Consider the following 13,580-nt stretch of genomic DNA (forward strand, 5'->3'; position numbering starts at 1 on the left):
GCATGCACAACAGCAATGTATGCACAACTTCACTTCCCCAGCTTTGAACTGAATGAGGACATTACATGCTGGACAAAAAAAAGACCAACTGCTTCTATAGGGGAACCTAAACATACATCAGATGGATTCTGGTCTGGTAATGAAAGGAATATGTTATCTGCTGACATAAAGTTGACAAAATCATTCACTTACTTTAGATAATGTGGTAGAATAGCTCACAGTACCATTGAACAGACCAGAAACATTTGGGCTCATGTCATTTTGGGTATCATTGGAGAAACTGTGAACAATCCCAGAAATGCAGAGTGGTCCAGCAAACCCCAAAAGGTCAGCTAAGTAACGGAATGTGCTGCTGAGAAGGATTGGCCGCCCAAAAGCCTGATACATCGCTAGCCAGATGGAAGGGACACGATTTGGATGGTCAGCCACTTTTTTCTGGAAAAGAAAATAGGGTAGAGCCAAATCAATTTGATAAAATAAAAGATAATTTAAAACTGAGCTACTGTCCATTGTGCTCTCCCTCCATTCATCTGCCATGGCCCTGGCCTCTGAGGGAGAGAAGAACCACTGGACTTGATCCCCTTCCACACTGCCATTCCCTCCTCCTTCTGTTTCATGTCTTTTTTAGACTGTAAACCTGAGGGCAGGAAACTGAGTAATTACATAGGGATCACCAAAGGCAGTGTGCAAACAAGAATCAAGGAACACGAGAGGCACTGCAGACTGGGCCAGCCAGAAAAATCAGCAGTAGCAGAACATGCCACAAACCATCCTGGGCATAAAATACTGTTTGAAAACACTGAAGTTCTGGACCATGCCAACCACTACCATGTCAGGATGCACAGGGAAGCTATTGAAATCCACAAACACCTGGCCAGTTTCAACCGGAAAGAAGAAACCCTTAAAGTGAATAAAATTTGGCTACCAGTCCTGATGAATAGCAAAATAAGGACTCAGCAAATGCAAATGGGAAACCATTCAGAGTCAGGGGCTTTCCCAGCAGATAATGATCACCAATTAGCAGACATTAATCCTCATTTGCATTAGCCTCCCAGCCTGAGGCCAGCCATCAGCACAGAACAATACACAGGCAAAACACTCCTGCATTCCCAGGCTCACACAGCATATATACACCCAACTTTTCCAGGCAAACATTCTCTGAAGATGCCAGCCACAGATGCTGGCAAAACGTCAGGAAGAAAATCTTCTAGAACATGGCCACATATCCCGAAACTCCACAAAAAAAACATGGATGCCGGCCATGAAAGCCTTCGACTTTACATGAGTAATTAACAATTTGTAAGCCACTCTGGTGGAAGAGCAGGGCATAAAAAACTGAATGAATATGAATGAATGAATAATGAATGAATGAAGAATTATGCCACTGATTTTTCCACTGATAAATTGGCTGCATTTGCGTAGTTCTGCTGTCAAAGAACCTTTGTTGTACCATTCCTGGGAACGAACTTGTCTCATTCGTACCTTAAGCCATTGGCTTCTCTCAGAAAGCTGCCCATTAAAAGTATCTTAAATACAGTTATGTAGGGGAGGGGAACCCAGTCAGCTTCAACTCAGTGTCTTTCAATAAAGTATGATCAAATCTCAGGGATGAGCAGACTCCTGGATTCTGCATGAAGATGGAATGAAGTCCAAACCATCTCTGTTCACGTCAGACAAGAAAGCTGGACTCATCAGACTCTTTTAGGAGTCTGTGAGCAGCTACGCTTGAGTAACTATTCTTGAGTAATGCTTTTGTTTACTCAAGTAAACAAAACATTACGTTAACAGCTTCTTGAGGATCCTGTGATATATGATGTTGCAAAGCTTAGACTGGGCTACTTTTTTGGATTACGTCTCCAAAGTTCTCCAGCCAGCAAAGCCAGTGAATTTTACAAAACTCTGACCACCTGCCTTCCGAAATGAACCCTGTTCTGCTGATAGTTTGCTTTTTAAAAGTGGAAAGGGCAAGGATTGGACTTTGCTCCATCTGTATGAAACATCAAGCTTTACCCAGGAGGGCCACTTATAATTCACCAAAAATGGGAGAGGGCATTACCCAGATAGAGACAGAATCTAAGAAAGCTCATGCTATCACTTCTTGTGCCAAAACACACTGCATAAATAATCCAGTTTGGACATCACTTAACAGTCCTGGACCAATGCTGGGGAATTCTGGGATCTGCCATAATCAGAACAGGACTCCTGTTGGAAGTCTTTATAACTGCTTCACTGCTTGCAGGAGGAGGCTTGAAAAATCATCCTATTTGCACCCCAATTGGAAGCAGATGGACCTTCTTCCCTGATCCAGTAAAGTAGGCATGGGCGGAGGAGGAGTCATTACGTAATTACATTTTCTTAACTAAGCAGTTCATCCAGGGTTCCAGATTTTAAGGACCAAAGGCCAAACAAAACATGCAGTCCTGGTCCCCTACTGGAAGCTCAACAGACAGAGCCAGCCTGATCTCCCTGAGGAGGAGGCTCACAACAGAGGTGCCACTGCAGAGAAGATCCTGTCTCATGTACTCACCAACTGGTTTCTGAGATGTTGAGATAGTTAACAAGGACTTCACTGAGGATCCAAATACCAGGCAACCTCAGAAAAATACTACAATTTCTCCATAACGAAAACCTATGTGGCCCTCTCTGTCCAATAGGGTAAAACCTATTACAATGAGGTAATAGTTGTATTTCTTGCCTTTTATGGTGTCTGGCACAGAGGTCAGGCAGAGCTGTCTCAGCGTGCCTTAAAGATAGACCAAATTTGAAAGAAATCCAGATTCTGGGGAAACATGGCTGGAAAAACCATTGTTCTATGCTTAACAATAAGAAATAATATCAGTCCTTACCTTTGCTCTTCATAGGCATCTTTCAAGCAGACATAGTTTGTAAGAGCTCGCATTGCTATGGCAGCTTCCCAATTGCCTTCAAGTCAATTGGTTTTCTGTGAGCAGATATATCAGGGGTTCATCCACCAATATGTTGCCTGGAGACCAAGTTGACAAAGGGCTGGAGAAACCTCACACCCAGATCCTGAAGATCTTCAGGAGGCTTTACTTTTGAGGGTTTGTGGAAAAATACATACCCTGGGATAAAACAGGACATGCCTCATTAAGTGACAGTGATTTTTCTAAACACGGGTCTCAGCTTGAGTGGAACAAAAAAATATTACCTACTGTAGAGCCACCTGCTTTTCAAAAAGACACAAGCAAGATACAAGAGAGGTTGTATGTGAGATACATTAAGCAACGAAAACTACAGTAATTTTAACCTAACATAAGCATGGTTCACTAAACTTATGAGAAGAAGGTTTTGAACAAGAGCAAAAGGAAAGATATTTGCAATATTTCCCCCAAAATGGTTTTTAAAAAGGTACTCTTGAGTGCTAGGAAACCCTGATGGGGAAAATCCTGGACTGACTAATCTGATTTATTTTATATCAAAATTTGAATTTTTTGCACAAAACTGGCATTTTCTGCACAAAAAATGTTAGATTTTTGCACAGAGTAAGTCTTGAATGGAGACTGAGTTTTAAAACCACTCAGTTTTCAAAACTTTTTCACAGTAGGAAGAAAATTTCTAAAATTAAACATTGCATACAAATTCAGAGTAGTACTCCTTAACACACAGGGGTACTTTCAAGTGAGTTACAAGCATTTCGTTGTATTTATGGAAAATGGATGTCCCCACTCTTTACCCCATAAAAATGACAAGGAGGGATGAAAACGGCAACAAAAGGATGGATAAAAATAAATTATCCAGTTCTGTCTAATCCAGATTTTGTTTTCACAAATATTCTATGCATATACTATTAAAAATGAATATACACCTTAGTGCCTCCATAAGCAGTTAAGTACATACTGGCACTTATATTATTTAGCATTTTTGAATATCGCCTATCTAAAATTCAGGAATGTGGGAAGTGTTTTTCCATAAGTTATATATGAAGGAAATTAGCTGCCTTCTATTGCAGCATGGATTTCTCTTGGTTTCTCCTAGCCTTTGCAACGTAGTAAAAGTCGGAGAACACAGCTGGGTATTATTCAGCACTGCTCTATGGGCTCTAGGCTTTAGGGCCTGTACAGCCAGGCAAAATAAAGCTGCTTCGAGTCACAGTGGGGTATGGTGTTCAATGATGCATGCGTCCTAAGAGTCCAGAAGCCATACCAAAGCCACGTTCCAGTCCTTAGGGCTGGAGCGTGCTTTGGTGCGACTTCTGGACTCTTAGGACACATGATCATTGAAACACCATACCTCCACGTGACTCGAAGCAGCTTTATTTTGCTGTCTGTAACAGGCCAAGAAAGCAACAATGAGTATGTGCAGCAAAAATTTATAAGCAGGAATTGTACATGAACAGGCAAGCAGCCAAAACAAGGATGACAAGAGCTTTGGGATAATGTTTTACTGAACAGTGGAAGAGACCCCTTTGAGAGGTGACAAATCAGATTTCAGCAAATGCAAAAATCCCCCAATTCGAGTGGTTGCAAATGGTGTCACAGAGTTACCAGCAATACATCTATGAAAGACATACCCTAATGCGGATGACATTGATCTCCACCGCCATTAACAACCCATAGAGTCAACCATAATTCCATGATACAGAAACGTAGCTGAGCAAATGGATCCCGTCTTGGCAATATTTGAATATTGAAGTTTTGGGAAAAGGCCATGATCCAATACAGAAAGAGCTGGGACACACAAAGGAAATAAAACACATAGTTATATAATACGTACACATACACATGTGATTTACAGTACCGTATTTAGCACTGGGAAGAGTAAACAAAACACCCATCATCAGTTTTCTAGCAGTGATCAGCTGAAATGGGGGGGGGGCGGGTGTGAGTTGAAATGTATGTATTTGTGTGCTGTGTGTATGCATGTATCTATAAAAGAGAAAGATCTAGTGGAAAGGGAAACTTAGCCACATTCACACCTTGTTCCATCTACATACAAGCAAAGGTAGTTCATTCCCACTTTTCTAGAACAGTCAAAGCAATCCCTAGCTCGTTAGATATCAATATAGATACATAATATGCCCAAATATGTCTTAGATGTACGCCATAGGCAGTGTTACTCTTTTATATTTATTGTTTTTAAGTACAGCACTGTGCAAATCTACAGCGCTATATAAATAAAGAATAATAATAATAAAAACAATAATCAGGCTACTTTAAGAAACACACTGCATGAAGATTGCTTGAATATATAATATGTAAATAGAGATAGACATAGCCATAGAGATAGACATAGCCACAGAGATGACATAGTGACAGAGACAAGTTAGGTATTAACAGTACTTACCAAGAAGTAGCTTGGGAAAATTGATGTCTCATGTTGTGATAAATACTATGATGTTTGTAGCGCTACAAATCCCATTATGGCGAGGAAGAAAGAGATGGAGATGGCGGGGTATGCAGCCGTCTACACAAAGAAAGGGATATCGAAAGGTGTCTTGCTGGCATAGTACAGCAGTCAAGGGGATGCACTATATAGTGAGAGGTTAAAACTCCGCTGCATCTAAACTACAAATTAATGCAGTTTGACACCATTTTACCTGCCATAGCTCAGTGCTAGGGAAATCTGGGATTTGTCATTTTGTGAGAGATTTAGCTCTTGTCAGAAGCTCTGTGCTAAAATAAACTACAATCCTAGCATTCAATGGAATGACCATGACAGTTTAAAGTGCATTAATTCTACAGCATTAATCTACAGCAGGGCAGTGTTTTACTTCCATGAATTCAAGTCAACCTTCAGTTTATCCACACTTCAATGCCTCATTCAATGGTATGGTAGAAACTAATGGCAAGCCAGTGTGGTGTAATGGTCTGAGCACTGGACTATGATCTGGAGACCAGGTTATATCCTCACTCAGTCTGAAAACCGGCTGGATTATTTTGGTCAAGTCACACTCTCTCACTCTCAGAGGAAGACCATGGCAAACCTCTGCTTAAGAATATTGCCAAGAAAACTCCATGACATATCCCATTAGGGTCACATAAGTCAGAAACTTTAAAGACACACAACAAAAACACACAATAATATATATTGCCAACATCCAAATTTGCACTTGGTTGTGTGGATCTAGGCCTCACATAAACCTGCAGCGGTGGTTGCAACTACACCATCCTTCTGCTGAATAATGACGTTGGCAGCCAGCTGCACACATCTGTAAATGGTCTTGCTGTTTCTGCAATCCGAGTGAATCAACTGAGTATTGAAGGCACTTATAAAAAAATTATGAATACTGGCAAAACTCTTCCTGGGTCCAGGAGGCTTTGTGTTTCTTCGGATCATACGTTTTTAATGCATTTTCTCTCTAAATGTGCAATTATCTAATAAGGGCACGTTAAGAACCACCCCTTTGAGGCGCCTGTAGGCACGCTCTCCGGTGTATTGGAGCCCAGTGGCTAGAACGGCAGCCGCTGAGGCCCCGATCCACTGCTTTCTGGGCAAAAGGCCGCTTCCCCCAGCCTGGAAAGGGGTGTCCTTGGGGCTTCAAGCCCCAGGACACCCTGCGGCAGCGGGGAGGAGGAGAAAGGGGCCGCTTGGTCCCTTTCTCCCTTGCGTGCTGGGCGCAGCTGTCGAAGGCTGCGCCCAGCAACGCAAACAGAGCGACGACAACCAGGAGAGCTCCGAAACAGAGCTCCTTCCTGCTCCACTCAAAGGGCGCATTAAGCGCCCTCGGCGGAGCGACGATGTCACGTCCGCGCCGCCCCATATAGAGGCGGCACGGTCGTGACGTCATAATGGGGCCCCCATGTGGAGGGTGGTGCCATTTTGTACAGACTCAGTCCGTACTAGGGTTAGGGGTGCGGAAGCACCGGCCCTTCCTAACCCTAGTACACTGAGTGCCGTCCTTAAAGCCCGTTTGTAACGGGCCTTAGGCAACTTTTCCCCCTGGCTTAAAGTCCATTTCAGTTTTGTTTCTTTAGTATTATCCTATTCCATTTTAATAGATGTATATTGCTTTGGCCATTTGATTTCTCAAATCTTTTAAACCTTGCAAGTATGAAAGTGTATTAGCAAGATTTTGCAAGTGTATGAAAGTGTATTAGCAAAACATTTTTGTTCTTACGTATCTGAACGATGCCTTCCCCTATTTCGCATACATGCACAAACAGGAGGTAAACGTCAAATCCACCGCAAATTGTGTCCAGGAAGTGAAGCCATTGTTGTGATGGATCTGAACTTTGGAGCTTTGACTTCCCCATCCTGAAACAAAGAATGCATAAAACAGTGTTGAAAGGCAATCCTGAGTTGAAGAATGATTGGTCTATTAGCATCACCCTCGCATTTTCACATATTGGTATCTCATTCTCATATGCTAGTATCTCATCCATTTTAGAAGAAACCTTGAAAAGTTTGAAAATTTTATTTCCAAAGTTGGAAGTGTATCTAAAAATGTATCCATAAAATTCTCACCACTGGTATTAGCCAAATCATGTGATAGAACTCTTCCCAGGATAGAGAAGATGGTGTGTGCTTGATAAGGACCCATTAGAAAGAAAATAGATGGCAACACCCAGTTCAGCACCCCAAACACAGATGAACACAAGAGATCAATTTCTGAAGAGCTAAGGATCCTTTCCTGGATGGGCACTCTTTCAAGTTCATTTCTCCATCTTAATTTCTTAATAATTAATTTTTTAAAACAAGTTAAGGAAGCAAATGAACATCTCACTCATCTGTGTCCAAAGGAGGGCAACTAAAATGGAAGGGTCTGGAAACCATGTCCTATGAGGAACGACTAGAAGCTGGGGATGTTAGTCTGGAAGAAAGAAGGTTAAGAGGTGATGTAGCCCTGTTAAATATTTGAAGGGATATCTATTGAGGAGGGAGCAAGCTTGTTTTCTGCTGCTCCAGAGAACAGGACCTGGAGCAATGGATGAAAGCTCGGAAAAGAGATCTACCTCAACATTAGGGGAACTTCCGGACAGTAGAGCTCTCCGACAGTGGAACACATTCCCTTGGAGTGTAGTGGGTCTCCTTCTTTGGAGGTCTTTAAGCAGAGGCTGGATGGCCATCTGTCGGGAGCTTTGATTGTGATTTCCGTTGCATGACAGAATGGGGTTGGACTGGATGGCCCTTGTGGTCTCTTCCAACACTATGATTCTATGATTCAAGTTGTTACATTCCTAACTGTAAAAAATTAGTCCAATATTTGGGAGAAAGGAATTCCCATCAAGTTTAGACAGAAGATAGGATGGATTCAACACCACACCAACACTGGAGCCACCAAATGCTCTTGGCCAGGTATACAGTATGAAGAAATATTATAAACATTTCAATGGAATGAGAAAAGTCATTGTGTTGTTGTCGTTGTTGTTACGGCAGATTGTCCAGATATTAGCAGCTTGATTACTTACCAATGAATAATATAGGAAAGGTGATAAATAAGAGGAAAACATGGGGTACCAAGTTGAGGGCATCCAGAAAGCAGACATTACTTAAGAAGCCTCCACTCATATTGTAGGCAGAAGGGTTGTCATTGCCACAAAATGCGACTTTCATTTCTTCTGTTGAAACAGGTGTACTATCAAAAGCAAAAGAAACAAGAAAAGTTGTGATAAAACCAGGAGAAGTTTCTTATCGTTGCCTTTTCTCAGCCAAAACATAAAAAATCTATTGCCACCAGAAAATTCCACTCCAGTTATTGTCGAGTTATCTCTGACTTGGCAAACCTATATTTGGGATGTACTCCTTCAGCATAAGGCAGAGTCACTAAAGTGAGTCTACTCCATACAAAACTTCCATTCATATAGAAAACTAGCATCTCAAACAGATGACACACCCATTTTCTATGTGCAGATATTTTAACTGATCGCAAGATCATTCAATTGCATGAGCCCATGCTTGTCATCCAAAGTGGTACAAGCCAGAAATAGGTTTCTAGACTGTTGCACAATAGAAGATGGTAAGTGTGTTTTTGGACGTTCAGAAACCAAGCCAATGAAGCTTTTTCTGTCACAGGCAGAAAAGCATAAGACAGGGACGGGAAGGACTGATCATCTTATTGAGTATTTCAAGCTGGTTTTAGAAACAAAGAGAAAGGCAGGTGGTGATGAGAGTTAACGTGATGTAGTCGTTTGAACAATGGACTGTGACTCTGGAAAACATAATTCAGAAAGGACTTGAAGTCACAAAATAAGAACAAGAGGAGAGATAGGCAACTAAGGACTGAATAAAGAAATGGATGAAATACAGATTTGGTGGGATTTATAACAGAAAACACTGAATCCAACCCTTCACAGTGGTGTAGTTTCTTAAGTGCAGGATAATTACCACAGCCACATTTCCAAAGGGAATCTCAAAATGTAGGCAGCTTTGCATTTCAATCAAGCCAGATCAATCATCCAATTCTAGTGGTTTCTATCACCATCAGAAACAGACTTTTGTAAAATTTGTTGTTCTCGTTTGCCTTCAAGTCATTTCCAAGTTATGGCAACCTTAAGGCAAACCTCTCGTGGAGTTTTCCTGGCAAGATTTGTTCAGAGGGATTTGCCCTTACCTTCCTCTAAGGCTGAGAGAGTGTGATGTGCCCATGACTAGCAAGTGGATTTCCATGGACAAGCGATGATTCAAAGCTTTGTCTCTAGGTTCCCAGTTCAACACCCAAACCAATATGTCATACTGCTTTTCTTTCTAAAGTTAATGGGTCTTACTTGTGATCCATTCAAGCCCAACACAAACACACATGCACACAAACACACAAACATATCTTGGGCAAGTCACAATCTGTCAGCCTCAGAGGATGGCAATGGCAAACCGTCTCTGAAGAAACTTGCCAAGAAAACCCCATGTTGGGTTGCCTTAGGGTCTCCATAAATCGAAAACAGTGAGGAGGCATGCAACAACAATTTTCTGCATCCAAACTAATCCAACCCAACCCAACCTAATCTAATTTAATTAGAATACAGGAAACTTCCTTATGTTGAATGAGACTATTCGTCCATCTAGCAATAGCTCCCCAGGGTTTCATATAGAATTCAGTCCCAACCTTGGAGATCTTTAATAATACCTGCTGGTAATATTTCTCAGGTGTGACACTCCTTAGATTGCAAAATCAGATGAGATACATTAGTTATAGTACAAAAAATAACTTTTCCAAGCTCTGTATAACGGTTTAATATTTAGCACATTTGTCTCATGCCCTTCCTCCATGCAGTTCAATGAATCTATGCCATTTTATCCTCCCAAGAATCCTATGAAGTGGGTTAGCCTGATAGATAAATGATCTGCCCAGGCCTCAGGGCCACCAGGTACTGGAGATCTGGATCCAAAATCATGTATGTATAGCTAGATTCTAACACTTATTTAACTATTGCACATTAGGAACCTGTACTTTGTTTTCTCTGCTCCATATTCTTCATCCTACATCATCATTCTTTACTAAATAAGGTAAAGGACAGAAATGGTTACTTTGATATTGTTGAATAATGAGATGGGCTGCCATATTAATCAAAAATATCAAAATTATTTTATCTATATTCGATAAAGAATAATGTAAGTAGCAGGATGAAGAGATTATTAAGATGAAAAGATGTGGGTCTCGATGAAACCTCACAAAAGAGTAAAGCTGTAGTCTTAGAACACACTTTTCTGAGAGCCAGGTGCATTTGTACCATAGAAATAATGCAGTTTGCCATCACTTTGAGTGGTGTTGCTCCATCCTATGCAATCCTGAGAAGGTCTTCAGCCTTCTCTGCCAAAGAGTGCTGGAGCTTCACAAAACTGCAAATCTTAGGATTCTGTAGGATGGCACCATAGCAATTAAGCTGGTGTTGGTCTGCATTCTTTCTGCACTGTAGTCTCACTGAGTCTATACACTAAGTCTCACTGAGCATAATGGGCCATGCTTTTGAATAATCGTGCATACCATTGTACAGAGATTGGGAAAGTTTTCTTTTTTGACAACTTCCTCTGAGGCTGAGAGAGTGTGACTTGCTCAAGGTCACCCAATGGGTTTCTATGACTGCATGGCAATTTGAACCCTCCTCAAACTTCCTCACCATGGTGGAATTACTAAGAAAAAGTTACAATCACATATTTGCTTAATAATAAGAAGAAAATATTGCTGCAAAGGCAATTTGCAATAATATAAATAGCTCTTTTGCATCTTTCTCTTCCTTTGTCTAAAGAAAATCATCTTGAAACAGTCATCATGCAACACTGCCTGCCTTTAGACTATGCAACAGACTGTTACCAAACCGGTAAAAAGTTGCTGTCACAATTTCCAGAGAAGGAAACAGAAGAAGGAGGAGGTGGAGAAAAGAAGGAAAAGGAGCAGGCATGGAAGATTTTATTTTTTAAATCAGGATGACAAAGTTATCGGTACAGAGCTGTTGAAGAACACCTTAAAACTGTTTTCAACACTGAAATACAAGGAGGGTGGGGGATATTTTGTACCATAAGGTATAAGACAAACAAGAGGGAAAGTACTTTTCCAGCCCAGATCAAATTGCTCAGAGTGTCTTACCTTCCCATACACAAATACACACACACCCAGACAGAAAATGCCACACAAAACTTCTTTGGGTGTGACCGTTATCATTCAGACGACAGCGATCTGCTCTGCTAGAAGAAGCCGACACACAAGACCCAGAAAAGTGGAGTATTTTTAGGCTGGTGATGGGAAGATCAGCTGCTGCCTCCTATCGGGTTTCTGAAATGTACAGATTCTTCTTGTCTTTCTCATACGTGCACTCAAGAGGGCAGGAAACTTGGGGGAACCAAGCTAACATCTCCTTTTGTTTTTACTTACTTATTTAAAATTTTGTGCTAAAAAATCTCTCCTTTCTTGTCTGGAGGATACTCCAAGGCCTTCAGTCTCATTTCCATTTTCGTCCTTTGGGCATGGCTTCTTGCCCATTTAAAAGCTTTTGGACTGGCACGTATTCAACAGGTGAAGCTGGGAAAAGAAATTTTAACTGCCTGTCAACACAGCCCTTAACAAGACAAGAATAATACAGTGGGCCCTTGGTCTCAGTTGGGATTTGGTTCCATGACACCCCCCCCCCAATGGATACCAAAATCCACGGATGTTCAAGTCTCTTTATAGACAATGATGTAGCAAAATGGTGTAGTAAAATCAAGGTTAGTTTTTTGTGGGTTTTTCGGGCTACATGGCCATGTTCTAGAAGAGTTTATTCCTGACATTTCGCCAGCATCTGTGGCTGGCATCTTCAGAAAATGTTGGCATAGAAGAGAGCTGGTTCTTTTCAGCACACAGGGAGGACGTCATCACTGTGACGTGCTCATGATGCAAGCGCGGGGCCTGGAGGTATGGATGCGGTGCCGTGCTTGTGTCATGCACGCATGTCACATATGGACAGCGACACATAAAGATGGCGCTGTCCATACGTATTAGGGTTGCAGAGTGTGTGGTTGCCGTGCACTCTGAAACCCTAATTTTGGTGCCAACACGGCACTTGTAGCCCGTCTGTAATGGGCCTCAGATGCAGCCCTGGTATGTTCCTATGTATAGGTGCATTTGTGTGTTTGTATTTGGAAAGAGAGAGACAATGTTGTATAATGGTTAGTGGGACTGAAAGGTCCAGCCTCCAGTCTGAAAGTCACTGGAACACCTTCAGGCAGACATTCTGTCTTAGCGTGGCATACCTAACATGGTTTTTGAAAGGATAAAATAAGGATGAGGAAGACTATAAACCTTAAGCACAATGAGAGAAATGTGTAATATAAACATGAGTAATTAGATCCACACACATACCTAACCCAATGTGGGTGAATTTGAACTTGGACCTTGTGACCAAAAGAAAAAAAAAGCTCCATGTTGAAAATGTCATTACTAATATGTGACATTTCAATATGTGTATGTGCCTTCAAGTCGTCTACCAACTTATTGTAACGTCATGAATTTCACAGGGCTTTCTTAGGCAAATAATACTCCGGTGGCTCTGCCAATTCCTTCCTCTGAAATATAGCCTACAGCACCTGGTATTTATGGGCAGCCTCCCATCCAAGTACTAACCAGGGGTGAACCTGCTTAGCTTCTGAGATCAGATGGGATATGGTGCCTTTCGGTTATTTAGGGCTATTTCAAAACAGTCATTCCCATTTTAATTGACAAAGCTATTATATAAATGCATATTACAGCGCTAAATTACACTATGAATATAAACCTTAAAGCAAGCCTGACTCATTTGTGTCAGTGGGTCTTACTCCCGGGTATGTATGTAAGTAAGTAGGCTGCATCAATAGAAATATAGTGTCTAGAATAGATCAAAGGAGGTATTCCATTCTTCTTTGGTCCCACTTCATTTGGAATAATCTGTCCAGTTCTGGGCACCACAAGTCAAAAAGGACACTGACAAACTGGAGCGTGTCCAAAGAAGGGTGACCAAAATGGTGAAAGTTCTGGAAACCATGTCCTATGAGGAGCAACTTAGGGAGCTGGGTACATTTAACCTCGAGAATAGATGGTTAAGAGGTGATATGATAGCCCTGTTTAAATATTTGAAGGGATGTCACGTTGAGGATGTAGGAAGCTTGTTTTCTGCTGTTCCAGAGACTAGGACTTGGAGCAATGGATGCAAATTACAGGAAAAGAGATTCCACCT

At 41.5% G+C, this 13,580-nt stretch overlaps 2 protein-coding genes across 7 annotated transcripts in view; both read right to left on the reverse strand.

Annotated features, from left to right (window-relative positions):
• The window catches only part of ABCC9 (ATP binding cassette subfamily C member 9), a 136,017-nt gene extending 133,043 nt beyond the window's left edge, over positions 1 to 2,974 (reverse strand). For 5 of the 6 annotated variants that reach the window (XM_042469868.1, XM_042469866.1, XM_042469867.1 and 2 more), the window contains exons 1-2: positions 2,848 to 2,923; positions 193 to 437 (exon numbers count right to left, since the gene is read on the reverse strand). In XM_042469868.1, coding sequence (XP_042325802.1) covers positions 193 to 437; positions 2,848 to 2,899 — 297 coding nt within the window. In that variant the 5' untranslated portion in view covers positions 2,900 to 2,923. Of the gene's footprint in view, positions 1 to 192; positions 438 to 2,847 lie in introns of all 6 variants that reach the window. The other variant, XM_042469862.1, reaches the window with a different exon arrangement.
• A 4,114-nt stretch (positions 2,975 to 7,088) lies between these two features.
• On the reverse strand, positions 7,089 to 11,599 carry LOC121931824 (ATP-binding cassette sub-family C member 9-like). The gene is made up of 3 exons (XM_042469891.1): positions 11,480 to 11,599; positions 8,370 to 8,536; positions 7,089 to 7,215 (listed from the first exon to the last, which is right to left on the reverse strand). The coding sequence occupies exons 1-3, from the start codon at positions 11,485 to 11,487 to the stop codon at positions 7,100 to 7,102; spliced, it is 291 nt and encodes a 96-aa protein (XP_042325825.1). The 5' UTR covers positions 11,488 to 11,599; the 3' UTR covers positions 7,089 to 7,099.
• Between the last annotated feature and the right edge of the window lie 1,981 nt (positions 11,600 to 13,580).

This window comes from Sceloporus undulatus, chromosome 5 (assembly GCF_019175285.1).
Source record: "Sceloporus undulatus isolate JIND9_A2432 ecotype Alabama chromosome 5, SceUnd_v1.1, whole genome shotgun sequence".
Taxonomy (NCBI): domain Eukaryota; kingdom Metazoa; phylum Chordata; class Lepidosauria; order Squamata; family Phrynosomatidae; genus Sceloporus; species Sceloporus undulatus.